At 38.2% G+C, this 19,072-nt stretch overlaps 1 protein-coding gene across 1 annotated transcript in view; it reads left to right on the top strand.

The window, feature by feature from the left end:
* SLC9C1 (solute carrier family 9 member C1) overlaps nucleotides 1-18,718 on the top strand; it is a 113,647-nt gene extending 94,929 nt beyond the window's left edge. Inside the window, exons 23-27 of the mRNA XM_062180986.1 lie at nucleotides 5,645-5,776; nucleotides 5,914-6,099; nucleotides 7,477-7,603; nucleotides 17,394-17,446; nucleotides 18,674-18,718. Of these exons, the coding sequence (XP_062036970.1) occupies nucleotides 5,645-5,776; nucleotides 5,914-6,099; nucleotides 7,477-7,603; nucleotides 17,394-17,446; nucleotides 18,674-18,718 (543 nt within the window). The remainder of the gene's footprint in view (nucleotides 1-5,644; nucleotides 5,777-5,913; nucleotides 6,100-7,476; nucleotides 7,604-17,393; nucleotides 17,447-18,673) is intronic.
* Nucleotides 18,719-19,072: the final 354 nt, after the last annotated feature.

Here is a 19,072-nt window from a genome sequence, read left to right as displayed (position 1 = left end):
AGTCAACAGAGTGCCTTCCCCTAGGAGGTTCACACCTCCCTTAGGATATACCCCATGTGAAGAGATTGATAGGTCTGGGCCTCTGAATTTACAAGGCCTAAAGCCCACCAGATTATTATCAAGCCCCTTCTATCAGGTTCTATTTGCCTCTCAATCAGAAAAATTACTTGTAGCTTAGACAGCACCTTTCTTAGCTCCTCTAATAATGACTCTGTCCTTTGTTCTAGACCCTGTCTAGTGCACTTGGGCCTCATTCCTTTGTAATCATAACCTCTACTCTACCACCAATGGCTCTACTCCCAACCTGTGTGTACTGATGGTCCTCTTCCCCACTTAATGCTGTATAATTGTTCAAACCTGGTAAATGCCACTCTTAGGATCATTGGTTACTATCCTCACTCTGTCTTTTATGACCTTGTCTAAATATGATCAGAGTTGGTAAACTTGGAAGGCTTCCATAGCCTTGGCAACTCATGACGACAGCCTAGGGTGGTTACTGGCGCCATAAACTAGAGTGTCAATTTGTTGGGTCAACAACAGGAGCCACTGTGCACTTGCTCCTCATGTGGGATCTCTGTCCTTAATGTGCTGTACATTTTGATTTAATGCTATAACTAGTACTCAAACAGTATGTTTCACTTTGTGTTTTTATGTGGGTGCAAACTGTTGAAATCTTTATACTAAATTGATCTTCTGTATATAAAGAGAATTGAAAATGAATCTTGATGCAAATGGAAGGGGAGAGGGAGCGGGAGAGGGGAGGGTTGCAGGTGGGAGGGAAGTTATGTGAGGGGGAAGCCATTGTAATCCATAAGCTGTACACTGGAAATTTATATTCATTAAATAAAAGTTAAAAGAAAAATTAAACAGAACCATAGAGGACCTGTAACAGAAAAAATAAATTTCAAAAAGAATAAGATGATTTATCCTACATGATTTAAAGGCTTATAAATCACTGTAATTAATAATACTTATTATTAACTCTGAGTTAAGATATATAGATCAATGGGAAATGAAAGGGAATCCTGAAATAGATCCATACATATCATCAACTGGTTTTTTTTTTACAAAGAATCCAATTATTTTTATGAAAAAATAACATTCTTTAAATGATGATCCTGAAAACACCGAATATACGTATGGAAGCAATGAAGCTTGACCCTGTACACCATGCACAAAAATTAATTTGAAATCATCATACACCTAAACATAAAAATACAACTATAAAAATTCTAGAAGAAAACAAAAAAAATCTTGAGATAGGCAAAGACCTCTTAGCCAAGATTTAAAAACATACAAACCATAAAAGCAAATATTTATAAACTAGATGGCAGCAAAATGAAAAATTTCTGCTCTCCAAAAGACACCATAATGAACTTGAAAAAAGCAAGCCACTGGCTGGGGGAAGAGGACTTAACAAATCTACAAAGAATCCTTACAACTCTAAATTTAAGAAAAGAATATCCTGAATTAAAAGTTGAGTGAAATATTTGAGTAGACACGTCACAAAGGATGTGCAAATGGCAAATAAGCATGTATAGAAGATGCTCAAGATTATTAACAGTCAGAAAAATACAAGTTAAACCCACAATGATGGAACACTACACATCTACTACATGAGTTTAAAAATAAATAAGTTGATTGTCCAGTATTGACAATGGTGTGGAGTAACTGCAAAGTGTAAAGTTTCACAACCTCTTCTAAAAAGAGTTCAATTTCTTACAAGGTTAAATATGCACTTATTATAATGCTCAACAGTCCCAATTGTATGTATTTACCAAACAGAAATTATATAGATCAAACACAAAGGCTTGTATCTGAATAGTCATAGCAACTTCATTCTTACTTCGTATCAGTACTGTTGGGCTGAAACATTTGCTACCCTCAAACATATATTTTTCAAAATATACCTTTATTTGAAAAGGTTAAATGGGGGCAGGCATTGGGGTGTGTCAAGTTAAATGACCACATCCAACATCAGAGTGCCAGTTTGAGTCCTAGTTCCTCTGCTTCTGTTCTAGTTTCCTAATCATGCATCCTGTGATGGCTCAAGTCCTTGTGTCCCTGCCACGCACATGAGAAACCAGGAGGAAGTTTCAGGCTCCTGGCTTGAAAACCATACATCTAATCAGGGGCTGATATCCAAAATACATATAGTACTCAAACAATGAAATAGCAAGAAAACAAATAATCCAATTAAGGGGCTAGTGCTGTAGTGTAGCAGGTAAAACCACTGCCTGCAGTGCCTGCATCCCATATGAGTTCCGGTTCGAGATCCGGCTGCTCCACTTCCAATCCAACTCTGCTATGATCTGGGAAAGCAGTAGAAGATGGCCCAAGTTCTTGGCCCCTACACCCACATGGGAGACCCAGAGGAAGCTCCTGGCTCCTGGCTTTGGATCGGCGCAGCTGCGGCCAATTGGGGAGTGAACCAGCGGATGGAAGACCTCTCTCTCTATCTGCCCCTCCTTCTCTCTCTTGTGTAACTCTGACTTTCAAATAAATAAATAAATCTTTTTTAGAAATCCAATTAAATTGGTCAGAATACCTGAATAGACTTTTTTTTTAAAGAAGACATACAGATGGCCAACACATGCTCAACATCACTATTCACAGAAATACAAATTAAAATCACCTCGCACCTGTTAGAATAGCTTTATCAGATACAAGACAACAAGTGTTACACAAGATGTGGAGAAAAGGGAATCGTTGCCCACTTTTCGTGGGAATGTACATTTGTATAGCCATCATGGAAAACAGTATTTGCAAAGAAATTTAAAGTAGAACTACCATAAAATCCAGTGATTCCACTTCTGGATTTAAAGCCAAGGAAATGAAATCATTATGTAAAAAAGATGCACTCTCATGCTCTTTGTGGTGTGGCCAAGATATGGAAGCAACCAAACTGTCCATCAATAGACGAATGGATGAACAGACTACACTATGTAGTCACAATACATGAATCTGGAGGACATTATGCTGAGTGACATAAACCAGGCACAGAAATGAAAAGTCTACACGATTTCAGTTACATGTGGACTCTAAAAGAGTTGATCTCATAGAAACGCATTAATAAGTGCATTACCACTGTCTGGGGAGTAGAAGGAGGAGGGATGAGGAAAACGGAGACTTTTTAAAATTGAACTTTATTTTTTATTAACATAAAAAGAACACATTTCATATATTTCAAAGATATAATTCTAAGAACATAATGATATTCCCCTCCCACTCCCACTTTCTACCTCCCTCCTTCCTTCTTTTTTTCTTTTAATTTTTACAATAACATATGTTCAATTTACTTTGTAATCTCAGGCTTCATAGCCCACTAAATATAATGTTCAACAAGTAAAAAGTAGAAAGACCATTGTTCCACAGGAATACAGGCAAGGGCTACAAACAATAATCAAATCATAAGATGCCAATTTTACTTATACATTCAGGGTTTTTTTGTACTCTATAAGCTACCACAAATCAGAGAAAATATATGATCTTTGTATTTTGGGCACTGGTTTATTTCACTAATCATAATGGTCTCCAGTTGCATCCATCTTGTTACAAATGTCAGGATATCATTCTTTTCATTGGCTGAGTAGCATTCCATAATTTTCTTTATTTAGTCATCAGTTGATGGACATCTGAGTTGATTCCATTTCTTAGCTTTTGTGAATTAAGCTGTTACAACATGGGAGTACAGATAACTCTTTTATATGCCAATTTCATTTCCTTTGGGTATATTCCCAGGAATTGGATGGCTGAGTCATATGATAAACTTCCATCAAAGGATGCATTTTCAGTTCTACTGGAAGAATAAGTTTTTATTATCTATTACATAGCATGGTGACCATAGTTAATATGACATATATCTCAAAATTGCTTAAAAATGGATTTTTGGGCCGGTGCCGTAGTGCAGTAGGTTAATCCTCTGCCTCCGGTGCTGGCATCCCAAATGGGCACCAGTTCTGGTCCCGGCTGCTCCTCTTCCGGTCCAGCTCTCTGCTGTGGCCTGGGAAAGCAGTAGAAGATGCTCCAAGTCCTTGGGCCCCTGCACCCACATGGGAAACCAGGAAGAAGTACCTGGCTCCTGGCTTTGGATCAGCATAGCTCTAGCCATTGCATCCACTGGGGAGTGAACCAACAGAAGGAAGACCTTTCTCTCTATCTCTCCCTCTCACTGTCTGTAACTCTACTTCTCAAATAAATAAGTAAAACGGATTTTTAATGTCCTCACCACAGACAAAAATGATTAGTTGATGAGGTGATAAATCTATAATTTGATTGACTCATTACAATATACACACTACACACTACACAGTTTGGCACATGCTCAATCGGATTTAGCCCTAATGGTAGAATTAGAAAGGTGCCAGAGGATTCCAATTCAATCCCAACAAGGTGGCATGTACCAATGCCGTCTCACTAGTCAAAATGATCAGTTTCAGTTCACAGTTGATCATAATGATAGGATTAAGAGTCAAAGGGATCACATAAACAAGACTAGTGTCTGCTAATACTAACTGATAGTATAAAGGAGAGAATGATACAACATGGGAAGCGGGATACACAGCAGACGCATAGAAAGGCAGATGTCCTAAATAGCACTCTGGCCTCAGAATCAGCCCTTAAGGCATTCAGATCTGGCTGAAGAGCCCATGAGAGTATTTTAAGCATGGAAAGCCAAGACACTCTGGAAAAAAAAATCTAAATGAAAGATCTCTGTGAGTGAGATACCAGTGGAAAGAACGGGCCACCAAAGAAGGAGGTACCTTTCTCTGAAGGGAGGAAAGAACTTCCACTTTGACTATGACCTTGTCTAAATAAGAACAGAGTTGGCGAACTAAAAAGGCTTCCATAGCTTTGGCAACTCATGACTAGAGCCTTGGGTGATTACTGACGCCATAAGCAAGAGTGTCAATTGTTAAATCAACAACAGGAGTCACTGTGCACTTACTCCCCATGTAGGATTCCTGTCCTTAATGTGTTTTACAATGTGAATTAATGGTGTAACTAGTACTCAAACAGTACTTTATTCTTTGTGTTTCTGTGTGGGTGCAAACTGTTGAAATCTTTACTTAGTATATACTAAATTGATCTTCTGTATATAAAGATAATTGCAAATGAATCTTGATGTGAATGGAATGGGAGAGGGAGCAGGAGATGGGATGGTTGCAGGTGGGAGGGAGGTTATGGGAGGAAAAAGCCACTATAATCCAAAAGTTATACTTTGGAAATTTATATTTATTAAATAAAAGTTTTAAAAAATTATTGATATATACACAATTATTTGTTAATTAAAAATAAATTAATAAAAACAAGTATATTTGTGACATGTATGTTAATGAGCTTGATATAATTACTCCACAATATATACATATATCAAAATAACACACTGCATTCTATAAATATACACAATTTTTTGAAAGAATAAGAAAGGATCTTTCATTGAATCACAGTCTTTTAAAATTTAGTACATGACAAGATTGCATAAATATTTATCAGTATGCACATTTTAATAGGTTTCCAGACAATAGCATACATCTCACACAATTTAAACTCTTATTATTAATGTTACATGTGAGTGAGAAAACCTTATTTCTTAAACCACACATGCACAGAATGAAATATTAAATTTTTATGCTTTTTCTAGACATGTTTTATTTCCAAAACTCACTTGATTGAGGCTTTTGAACAATGCTGTCCTCTCATTGAGCATAAAATGTGGCTAAAAATTGGACTTGGTATTACTGCCCGAAAAATCAGAGAACATTTGTCTTATGAGGTAAGAGGCGTTTGTGTAAACTTGTCCTTCCCTCTGAGTGTAATTGGAATAAAATATTATTAGACATTAATTATGTCTGAGTTTGTATTATACTTCATAAAAAATAATAAACTACAAAATTGTATTTTTTCTTATAGGATTGGAACTACAAGATGCAATTAAAGCTCTGTAACATTTATGTAAGAGATATACCCAAGAGCATCAAAAGTGATATCTATGATGAAACTGTAACTGACGTTATCCTCATACATGGAGCTGTGGAAGACTGTCAGTTACGAAAAGTTTATAAGGCACCTTTCTTAATTCCTTTAACATGCCATCAGGTAAAGAAAAGTCAACCTATACCTTCAGATCAGTAGTCCACTGTCACAGCAGTCCTGAGCTTTCACCCCTCCATCCTCCGTTTTCCTCCACCATTCCATAAACACTACCCATACCCATACCCATATAAGTCCATACACATGTGTTACGCTGCAGCCCAAGCAAAAACTGTTCTCATTCAATGACGATGAAGTGGTCCAATCTGCACAGACATTTGGGTCACAGATTTTTGGTGTATCTGTACATAGTAAAAGAGGGCCTACTTAACCTCAGGAGATTTCTTAACCAAGAAACAAAAAGTTATGTCAATGTAGTAATTCAATGTTACTGGCTAGATGTGAGATATGTCAATGTAGTTATGTCAATGTAGTAATTCAATGTTACTGGCTAGATGTGAGATACAAGGAAAAAACAAGATGGGAATGGGAGGGATTCTGAGACAGGAAATGATGATGAGAGAATTTTCTGAGGGGACACTACCAGAACTGATGTGTTACCATGAGAACAGTGAAGCATTCTTAACGATGGTGCTCTGTACCTCTGTTCCTGAACACATAATAACAGAGCTTTGGTGTTGGGGCTGGTTGGAAATTTAGAGAGCCAAGTGAGAGATTCTCGAAGCTTCCTGCAACCTGTCTGACTCTATGAGATCTGTTCACTGTGGATGGGAGTACCAACACGATTCAGAGCTTGTCAGAAACAACCATAACATGGAATGGTTTCCTGAAGATCTGCTCTTTCTTAAACTTTCTATTCTACTGTATTGAAAAAGTCTGGGTGATTTTTTAAATGGTCATTGATGATTAGATCTGGATCATTTTTCTCATTTGGAAGAGAAATGAACAAAAATATTTTTAGAAAATCAAGGAGGGATGGGCATTTGATGCAGCAGTTAAGATGCTCCTAGGGATGTCTGTATCCCATACCGGAGTGCCTGGGTTCAAGTCTCAGTTCCAGCTCTTGTCTCTGGCTTCCTGTCAATGTGCACCCTGAGCGGTAGCAGGAGATGTCGCAAGTACTTAGGTCTTTGCCACCCATTTGTGAGACCCAGATCAATATCTTGGCTCTTGGTTTCGACCTAGCCCAGCCCTGACTTTTCTAGGCATTTTGGGATTGAACTGGCAGATGGAAACTCTGTGTGTGTGTGTGTGTTTCTGTCTTTACCTTACAGATAATTTTTAAAAAATACAAAAATCAATGAAGGTATATGAAATATGGACTTTCACAAAACCAACATGTTCAGGAATTTTAAGATATCTACCTTACTTGTGTTGATTCATTAATATTTTCCCTTTAAAGAGGTATTAAATAGTAGCTTACAAGAGAATCATTTAATTGTATTTTTGCTCAGAATTAACTTACATTCTGTCAACTTTTAGATACAAGGCACTGAAGATTTCACAAAAGTAATGATTATTCAAACTTCAATTGATATGAAAAAATTCAGATTCAACTCTAGAAAGTATGTATCTACACGTAAAATTTCTTCTGTACCAAAATCTTTAGGTGAGTTCTATTTCTGTGAAAAACTGTGGGCCGGCGCCATGGCTCAACAGGCTAATCCTCCACCTTGTGACACCAGCACACCGGGTTCTAGTCCCGGTTGGAGCGCTGGATTCTATCCCGGTTGCCCCTCTTCCAGGCCAGCTCTCTGCTATGGCCTGGGAAGGCAGTGGAGGATGATCCAAGTGCTTGGGCCCTGCACCCGCATGGGAGACCAGGAGAAGCACCTGGCTCCTGGCTTTGGATCAGCACGATGCGCCGGCCGCAACGGCCATTGGAGGGTGAACCAACGGCAAAAAGGAAAACCTTTCTCTGTCTCTCTCTCTCACTATCCACTCTGCCTGTCAAAAAATAAAAATAAAATTAAAAAAAGAAAAAAAAAGAAAAACTGTGAGAACACATTTCCTTTTATAAATAGTCATATATATTTTGGAAATGGTTGTAAGCAATATGCCTAGGACATTGAGGATTCCTTTTAGTTGTTATATTTGGTGTTCCTATGCTGAAGTTAGACTGAGAATATTGAAGTTTTATTTATATTTTATTCTATAAGAATAAATATACATAAGTTACCAAAATGATAGGGAGAAAATTAATGAGAGAATTACTAACCCTTCCTCCAAAATCTTACATAGAAAGAACTATAGTATTATATCATCTGAACAACAAATACACAAATCCCTGGAAGTAAATGAATAACTTATATAAATGCTAATCTTCACACAAATTTCACAAGATAAAAATCAAATCATAACAAATTATTTATTAAGCCATTGATTAAAAGTTGGTAGCTAAATTTGAGATTGATTTAAAATTGAAAAGTACAGAATTAAATTATGGAATAAACAACTATACTAGAACTGAATATTTATCATTTCACCAAAAGTGAAATAATTTCCTAAAATGAAATACAGAATTGATTTTAGGGGCTAACATTGTTGTACCATGGATTAAGTCACCACCTGCAACATAGGTGTCCCATATGAGTATAGGTTTGAGTCCTAGCTGCTCCACTTCCAGGACAGCTCCCTGCTAATGCACTAGGGAAGGTAGCAGCAGATTGCCCAGAGCCTTGGGCTCCTGTTATCCACATGGGAGACCCGGATGGAATTTCAGGCTCCGGCCTGGCACAGTCCTAACTGTTGCAGCCATATGGGGAGTGAACTAGTGGGTGAAAGATTGATCTCTGTCTTTCCTTGCCCCCTCTTTCTAACTCTTTCAAGTAAATGAAATGAATCATTTTTTTAAAAAAAAAAGTTAATTTTAAAGTCTGTCAATATGTTATTAATCAAGAGACAAAAAGAACAATTTATGAAAGAAAATATATCTTTCAGACAAAATAGAGGAAAATGTTCATATGCTAAAATTTAAAAAAAATAAGCTAAATATTTGATCTATTTAATTTGTGAGTTTTCTTAAGAATTATAGTATCTACTGACCAAAAATGGTAAGGAATCTGATATTTGTTCTTTCTTTACTGATACCAATATAAATTGATAAAGTAAATTTATCTAAGGATTCCAAAAGTCATAAATGTATTTATACCCTTTGATTAAATAATGTAATTCATAGAAACTTATCCTAAGTATATAAGGCAACAGAAAATAATCAAAATGCATATATGAACAGTTAATTAAATCAACTCAATGAACGATATGATTGGATGTTATATAGGCATTAAAAATTAATTTTCCAAGAGTGGCAAGATGGCAGAATAGGAAGGGAGCACACTGATAGTCCGGGGAGAGACAGTTTAATAAAAGTGGAGACACTGCAGGTTCAAGGAAGAGTAGGGGAAGAAATAGCAGAGGAAACTTCCAGAACTAGTGATTCACAGTGGACCTGCATGGAGAGCATGGGAGCCACGGTTTGGGACACCAGCCACAGAATGAACACACCAGCACTGGAACGCGAGGTGAGCTAAACCTCAATAGCCCAAGACACCAGCGGGAAAGCGGAAAGAGGAGACTACAGGGAACGAGGCTTGAAACCCCGTGGGGAAAAGTTCACCAGGCTAACTAGAAGAAAGAGGGGAAAAAAAAAAGTGACCGATACAGACACAAGTTTCTCTCTCTCCGCTCACCTCTCAAAGGCAAGAAAGACAAAGAGCAGGCACCATTTTGGACATACGTCATAAGCGGGGCAACCTCAGGTCTGCACCTGCCCTCAGGCAAGCAGAAAAACCTGACTCTGGAGGGGGGTGAAATAACAGGAGATTAGGACCTAGTGAATCTATGGTGCTAATGAACTGAGACTGAAAAAAGAGACGGTGGGGGAGAGAACTCACGGAATTCAAGTGAGTACTCTCCAGAGACGCTACAATTTGGTAACCTTGGCAAACCAGTGGGAGACTGCAGGAGAATGTGAGCCCACAGTGAGGGCAGCACAGATTCCCTGTGTGGTCTTTGGGAAAGAGCGTCCAATCTCTGGCTCCTGTGGGTATATCATTTGCCTGCTAACTACCTCCAATTCCCTCAGCTGTGTGGAATTACTTCCCTTTTGAATCAAAGAAAGAAATAGATAGCTTTACCATGCCTAACCTGGGAGTGTCACCTTTGGCATACCCTTAACCCTGAGGAACCAAACAGAGCTCTCAGGCCACACCCATCTCAAGCCTCTAAGGCTCCATCAAAATCAGACAATCCACTTAATACAGTCATACTATAACAAGAAAAAATACCACAGTGAGGGAAGAAGAATCCAAAGAATATCTCCACAATGCCAAGCAACAAATGCGGAAACCAAGGAAACAAGAACAAGGAAGACATTAAGACACCCCCAAATGAACAAGACACCCCAAACCAAGATTATGAAGATGATGAGATGGAAGAAATGCAAGATACGGATTTCCAAAAAAATTTATGATAAGAACAATTAGAAATTTTCAAAAACAAATGCTTGAGCTACAGAATTCCTTACTGGACAGGATAGAAAATCTTCCAGAAAATGAAATCTTAAGGAGGAATCAAAATAAAACACAGAAACTAGTAGAACAGGAAAGTGTGATAGTGAAGAGAAATCAAAATGAAATGAAGAACTCAATAGATCAGATGACAAACACATTAGAGAGCCTTAAAAACAGAGTCAGTGAAACAGAAGAGAGAATATCAGACTTAGAAGACAGAGAATACGAAAGTATACAGTCAAACCAAAGAAAAGAAGAGGAAATGAGAAATCTAAAAAATATTGTTGGGAATCTACAGGATACTATTAAAAAACCCAACATTTGGGTTCTATGAGTTCCTGAAGGCATGGAGAGGGAGAAAGGATAAGAAGGCCTTTTTAGTGAGATACTTGCAGAGAACTTCCCGGGTTTGGAGAAGGACAGAGACATCCTAGTACAGGAAGCTCATAGAACCTCTAGTAAACATGACCAAAAGAGATCCTCACCATGACACATTGTAATCAAACTCACCACAGTGAAACATAAAGAAAAGATCCTAAAATATGCAAGAGAGAAATGTCAGATTACTCTCAGAAGATCTCCAATTAGACTCACAGCTGACTTCTCATCAGAAACCCTACAAGCTAGAAGGGAATGGCGAGACATAGCCCAGGTACTAGAGAGAAAAACTGCCAGCGCAGAATATTATATCCTCCAAAGCTCTCATTTGTGAATGAAGGTGAAATAAAGACCTTTCACAGCAAACAGAAATTGAAAGAATTTGTCGCCACTCATCAAGCTCTGAAAAAGATGTTTAAAGATGTGTTACACACAGAAACACAGAAACACGGTCACCGATATGAAAGAAGGTAAAAAAAGGAAACCTCACAGCAAAAGATCACAGGAATCTCAAAGCATATATTAGAAAATATCTTTGGCAAATGGCAGGGCAAAGTTACTCCTTCTCAATAGTCACATTGAACGTCAATAGCCTGAACTGTCCAGTTAAAAGACACCGATTGGCTGATTGGGTTAAGGAACAAAACCCATCTATTTGCTGCTTACAAGAAACACATCTTTCCAACAATGATGCATACAGACTGAAAGTGAAAGGCTGGAAAAAGATATACCATGCCAACAGAAATGAAAAAAGAGCAGGCATAGCCATCTTAATATCAGACAACATAAACTTTACCACAAAAACTGTTAGGAGAGAAAGAGGGGCACTATTTAATGATTAAGGGATCCATTCAACAGGAATATATAACGATTATCAATGTATATGCACCTAATTACAGGGCACCGGCTTATTTAAAAGATTTGTTAAGGGACTTAAAGGGAGACTTAGACTCCAATACAATAGTTCTGGGGGACTTCAATACTCCACTCTCAGAGATAGACAGATCAACAGGACAGAAGATCAACAAGGAGACAGTAGATTTAAATGACACTATAGCTCAAATGGATCTAACAGATATCTACAGAACTTTTCATCCTACACAGAAAGCATTCACATTCTTCTCAGCAGTACATGGAACCTTCTTTAGGATTGACCACATACTAGGCCATAAACCAAGTCTCAGCAAATTCAAAAGAACTAGAATAATGCCATGCAGCTTCTCAGATCATAAAGGAATGAAGTTGGAAATTAGAAACTCAGTAATCCCTAGAGCATATGCAAACACATGGAGATTGAACAACATGCTCCTGAATGAACAATGGATCATAGAAGAAATCAAAAGAGAAATCAAAAATTTTCTGGAAGTAAATGAGGATAACAGCACAACATACCAAAACCTGTGGGATACAACAAAAGCAGTGTTAAGAGGAAAGTTTTTATCAATAGGTGCCTACATCAAGAAATTGGAAAGGGACAAAATAAATGAGCTTTCAATTCATCTCAAAGATCTAGAAAATCTGAAGCAAACCAGACACAAATCTAGTAGGAAAAGAGAAATGATTAAAATCAGAGAATAAATCAACAGGATTGAATAAAAAAAAAATTACAAAAAATCAGCCAAACGAAGAGCTGGTTTTTTGTTTTTTGTTTTTCTTGAAAAAATAAACAAAATTGAAACCTCATTGGCCCAACTAACTAAAAAAAGAAGAGAATAGACCCAAATCAATAGGATCAGAGATGAAAATGGAAACGTAGCAACAGACACCACAAAAATAAAAAGAATCATCAGAAATTACTACAAGGACCTGATGCCAGCAAACAGGGAAATCTATCAGAAATGGATAGATTCCTGGACACATGCAATCTACCTAAATTGAACCAGGAAAACATAGAAAACTTAAACAGACCCATAACTGAGACAGAAATTGAAACAGTCATAAAGGCCCTCCCAACAAAGAAAAGCCCAGGACCAGATGGATTCACTGCTGAATTCTACCAAGCATTTAAAGAAGAACTAACTCCAATTCTTCTCAAACTATTCAGAGCAATCGAAAAAGAGGGAATCCTCCCAAATTCTTTCTATGAAGCCAACATCACCTTAATTCCTAAGCTGGAAAAAGATGCAGCATTGAAAGAGAATTACAGACCAATATCCCTGATGAACATAGATGCAAAAATACTCAATAAAATTCTGGCCAATAGAATGCAACAACACATCAGAAAGATCATCCACCCAGACCAAGTGGGATTTATCCCTGGTATGCAGGGATGGTTCAACGTTCGCAAAACAATCAACGTGATACACCATATTAACAGACTGCAGAAGAAAAACCAAATGATTGTCTCAATAGATGCAGAGAAAGCATTTGATAAAATACAACACCCTTTCATGATGAAAACTCTAAGCAAACTGGGTATGGAAGGAACATTCCTCAATACAATCAAAGCAATATATGAAAAACCCATGGCCAACATCCTATTGAATGGGGAAAAGTTGGAAGCATTTCCGCTGAGATCTGGTACCAGAGAGGGATGCCCACTCTCACCACTGCTCTTCAATATAGTTCTGGAAGTTTTAGCCAGAGATATTAGGCAAGAAAAAGAAATTAAAGGGATACAAATTGGGAAGGAAGAACACAAACTATCCCTCTTTGCAGATGATATGATTCTTTATTTAGGGGACCCAAAGAACTCTACTAAGAGACCATTGGAACTCATAGAAGAGTTTGGCAAAGTAGCAGGATATAAAATCAATGCACAAAAATCAACAGCCTTTGTATACACAGGCAATGCCACAGCTGAGAAAGAACTTCTAAGATCAATCCCATTCACAATAGCTACAAAAACAATCAAATACCTTGGAATAAACTAAACAAGGACGTTAAAGAGGAAAATTACAAAACCTTAAAGAAAGAAATAGAAGAGGATACCAAAAAATGGAAAAATCTTCCATGCTCATGGATTGGAAGAATCAACATCATCAAAATGTCCATTCTCCCAAAAGCAATTTATACATTCAATGCAATACCAATCAAAATACCAAAGGCATTCTTCTCAGATATGGAAAAAAAATGATGCTGAAATTCATATGGAGACACAGGAGACCTCAAATAGCCAAAGCAATCTTGTACAACAAAAACAAAGCTGGAGGCATCACAATACCAGATTTCAGGACATACTACAGGGCAGTTGTTATCAAAACAGCATGGTACTGGTACAGAAATAGATGGATAGACCAATGGAACAGAATAGAAACACCAGAAATCAATCCAAATATCTACAGCCAACTTATATTTGATCAAGGACCCAAAACCAATAACTGGAATAAGGACAGTCTATTCAATAAATAGTGCTGGGAAAATTGGATTTCCACATGTAGAACCATGAAACAAGACCTAACCTTTCACCTTACACAAAAATTCACTCAACATAGATTAAAGACTTAAATCTATGACAAGACACTGTCAAATTATTAGAGAGCATTGGAGAAACCCTGCAAGAAATAGGTACTGGCAAAGACTTCTTGGAAAAGACCCCAGAAGCACAGGCAGTCAAAGCCAAAATTAACATTTGGGATTGCATCAAATTGAGAAGTTTCTGTACTTCAAAAGAAACAGTCAGGAAAGTGAAGAGGCAACCGACAGAATGGGAAAAAATATTTGCAAACTATGCAACAGATAAAGGGTTGATAACCAGAATCTACAAAGAAATCAAGAAAATCCACAACAACAAAACAAACAACCCACTTAAGAGATGGGCCAAGGACCTCAATAGACATTTTTCCAAAGAGGAAATCCAAATGGCCAACAGACACATTAAGAAATGTTCAAGATCACTAGCAATCAGGGAAATGCAAATCAAAACCACAATGAGGTTTCACCTCACCCCGGTTAGAATGGCTCACACTCAGAAATCTACCAACAATAGATGCTGGAGAGGATGTGGGGAAAAAGGGACACTAACCCACTGTTGGTGGGAATGCAAACTGGTTAAACCACTATGGAAGTCAGTCTGAAGATTCCTCAGAAACCTGAATATAACCCTACCATACAACCCAGCCATCCCACTCCTTGGAATTTACCCAAAGGAAATTAAATTGGCAAACAAAAAAGCCATCTGCACATTAATGTTTATTGCAGCTCAATTCACAATAGCTAAGACCTGGAATCAAACCAAATGCCCATCAACAGTAGACTGGATAAAGAAATTATGGGACATGTACTCCATAGAATACAATACAGCAGTAAGAAACAATGAAATCTGGTCATTTGCAACAGGATGGAGGAATCTGGAAAACATTATGCTGAGTGAATTAAGCCAGTCCCAAAGGGACAAATATCATATGTTCTCCCTGTTTGGCGAAAACTGAGCACCAAAGGGGAAACCTGTTGAAGTGAAATGGACACTATGAGAAACAGTGACTTGATCAGCTCTTGTCCCGACTGTTGATGTACAATGTAATACTTAATCTATTTTAGTATTTTTTTTTATTTTGTTCTAGTACTATTGGTTGAACTCTGTAATTAACACAGAATTATTCTTAGGTGTTTAAATTTTAACTGAAAAGTGGTCCCTGTTAAATATAAGAGTGGGAATAAGAGAGGGGGAGGAGATGTACAATTTGGGACATGCAAAATCAGACTTGCCCCAAATGGTGGAGTTAGAATCATGCCAGGGGATTCCAATACAATCCCATCAAGGTGGCATGTACCAATGCCATCTCACTAGTCCAAGTGATCAATTTCAGTTCACAATTGATGGCTCTGATAGGTCTAAGAGTCAAAGGGATCACACAAACAAGACTAGTGTCTGCTAATACTAACTGATAGAATCATAAAGGGAAAAAACGATCCAACATGGGAAGCGGGATACACAGCAGACTCATAGAATGGCAGATGTCCTAAATAGCACTCTGGCCTCAGAATCAGCCCTTAAGGCATTCGGATCTGGCTGAAGAGCCCATGAGAGTATTGTAGGCATGAAAAGCCAAGACACTCTGGAAAAAAAAAAGAAGAAGAAGAAGAAGAAGAAGACCTAAATAAAAGATCTCTGCGAGTGAGATCCCAGTGGAAAGAACGGGCCATTAAAGAAGGAGGTACCTTTCTCTGAAGGGAGGAGAGAACTTCCACTTTGACTATGACCCTGTCGGAATAAGATCGAAGTTGGCAAACTCAAAAGGCTTCCATAGCCCTGACAACTCATGACTAGAGCCTAGGGAGATTACTGACGCCATGAACAGGAGTGTCAAATTGTTAAGTCAGCAACAGGAGTCACTGTGTACTTACTTCTCATGTGGGATGTGTCCTTAATGTGTTGTCCAATGTGAAGTAATGTTATAACTAGTACTGAAACAGTATTTTACACTTTGTGTTTCTATGTGTGCAAACTGATGAAATCTTTACTTAATATATACTAAATCAATCTTCTGTATATAAAGATAATTGCAAATGAATCTAGATGTGAATGGAATGGGAGAGGGAGCGGAAGATGGGAGGGGTGCGGGTGGGAGGGAAATTATGCAGGGGGGAAGCCATTGTAATCCATAAACTGTACTTTGGAAATTTATATTTACTAAATAAAATAAAAAATAAAAAAGGAAAAAAATTAATTTTCCATGTTGTGATATGAAACAGACAAATGATACACATTAAGTGAAATATCAATGATTAACATTGTATTGCTAATTTTAACTTATTTTTATCTTTATTATGTTACAATTATATGACTGAATCTATATGGACACAAAATGCCATCATCACATCGGTCCCCGCTGACCTTAAAATGCAACACATACAAGACACAATATTGGGCCTTTCACCATCTTTTCCTTTGCTAGCCTTTTCCACTCTTTCCCCTCTAAGACCTAGTGCTACCAAACCACTAGTGGCTCACCTGACGTGGGAGAGCTGGTGGTCTTTCTGAGCCTCTACATCTACTGTTTCTTCTTTCTGGAACAGTCTCTTCCCCATTTCTCCATGTTCTCTGAAGCTACTCCTCCTTATCCTTTAAATTTTGACTTTTTCTCTGAGCAGCCATTATTGATACATCCCAATCAATAAAACTGAACGATGTAACTCTTTGGTGCGTTTCCATAGCCCAGTGTGCACAAACCTATTTTTACCATGTCGTATCTTTTTGCTAGTCCATTTGCCTGTCTGCATGTTCCACCAATTGGAAACTCAGGAAGGCATGGGTGTGAACTCTTTTGCTTTCTTATGTATCCTCATTAGCTCCTCAACACCTCTGACACTTTCAATACATATTAATGTAAAAATACTGGGGGGGGGTGTTAAGATGGTTCTGTTTCTCTACTTTCCACACTTTCTGGACATTCATTATAGACTCTTGATAACAGAAACTCTTCTTAAAAATGATCTTTCCTCCCATGACCACCAGTTTCAGATCACAGATAACCAAATGTACATGGTTTGAATGAGGTCTGATTTGATTGTTGCACTAATCAAAAACAGTGACTTGTTTCAGTGATTGAACTTTTTTCTTTAAACCAGCTGCAAAGAGAATGTTGGAAGGATGCCTTCAAGAAGAAGCAAATAAGGGAGAGGTAAATTTAAAGCACTTTTTCAAAGTTTTGTATTGGGGGAAAGAGTCTGGAATTTATGGAAACTACCAATATATTTCTCTTGTTCTGAAGGAGTTCACCAGCTAAACATTTTGTAGATTTTTTAAAAAGATTTATTTATCTGAAAGAGAGAGAGAGATTTCCCATCCTCTGGTCACTCCCCAGTTGGTGGCAATTGCCAGGGCTGGGCCAAGCTAAAGCCAGGAGCTTCTTCCAGGTCTCCCACGTGGGTGGTCGGGGCCCAACCACTTGGGCCATCTTCTGTTGCTGGATGTTGCTGTTGAGCTGGGTCGGAAATGGTACAGCTGGATTACAAACCAGTCACCATAATGGGAACCAGGTCCCATCATTTTGTAGATTGGGATCTGGAAAGTTTCTATTGCTGCAGGAAATTATATTAATTTTATTTGAATATCAGTGAAGTGACAAAGAAAAAGTTCAGGAGATGAAGATTTGTTTTGAATCACATGAGTATCCAGCTGCTTCTCCAGGTGACCACTTGCGGTGTACCTGGGCTGCTTCCACAACATCTTATGCTGACACTTAAACTCATCTGCTACCTCAGCAAGGCATCTAGAACCTTCCAGCCTGAAGGCAGTTTGCCTCTATATTCACAATGCCTGGCAACACCCACAAACCTTTTCTCTATCACAACCAACCAGTAACTGTGGTTTTTCCCTTTACAAAATGAAGAACTCCATCAAAGGCCTGCCACATCAAGCAGCTCCTTGCAAAGTGTTCTGGTCGCCCAGGCAGAGCACATAGTACTGCCATGGCCAGAAGTGTCAGTTTTTAGTCCTCTGATCTATAGACCAAAAAAAAAAAAAAAAAAATTGGTAATTTTTAGCTATATTCATCTACTTAAAAGGGAGAGCAAGAGAGAAGAGAGAAAGAGAGATCTATTTGCTGGTTCAGTCCCAAATGCCTACAACATCCAGGGCTGGGCCAGGCCAAAATCAGATGGCTGGAACTCCATCAGAGTCTTCCACGTGGGTGGCAGGGACCCAAGCATTTGGTTGGTCATCTGCTGCCTCCCAGCAGGCATTACAAGGAAGCTGGATTGGAAGTAGAGCAGAGACTCCAATATGGGATGCAGTTTTCCCGAGCAGTGGTTTAGCTACAACACCCACCCCTAGAATCTGCTTTATAAATTTAACCTTTATTAGCAGTCTCAACATTTTCATTTCTGTTTCCTATCTCAACTTCTAGATACAAGAGTCTGAAGAATTACTTGAAGAGAATATTAACATCTAAGGTGTCCTGTGGTATAAACCTCAGTGAAAATTCGGTAAGCTGCCCCCATTTCCTTCACATGAGCAGGGGTACAACTGCCCCTGGAAGCCCAGATTGAAGCCTGAAGTCCATTTCCCCTACTGTGATAGTGTGAATTATATCACTACCCACTAGCCTGTTGCTTTTTCTAATGACAGTGTTTCTAAATTCTAGATTGGAAAATTAACTTTAAAATAGGATTCCTTTATCTAGATCTCTGGAAACTACGTAGTCTCTTAGTTTTTCTCTCTCTGCCCTACTGTTTAATCTCACCTGCAGCAGTGGCTGCTTCCAGTTCAGCGGGCTATTGTTCAGGCATCCGTGCACCGTTGAAAA

Source organism: Lepus europaeus, chromosome 2, assembly GCF_033115175.1.
Source record: "Lepus europaeus isolate LE1 chromosome 2, mLepTim1.pri, whole genome shotgun sequence".
Taxonomy (NCBI): domain Eukaryota; kingdom Metazoa; phylum Chordata; class Mammalia; order Lagomorpha; family Leporidae; genus Lepus; species Lepus europaeus.
This window is presented reverse-complemented; position numbering and strand designations above follow the sequence as displayed.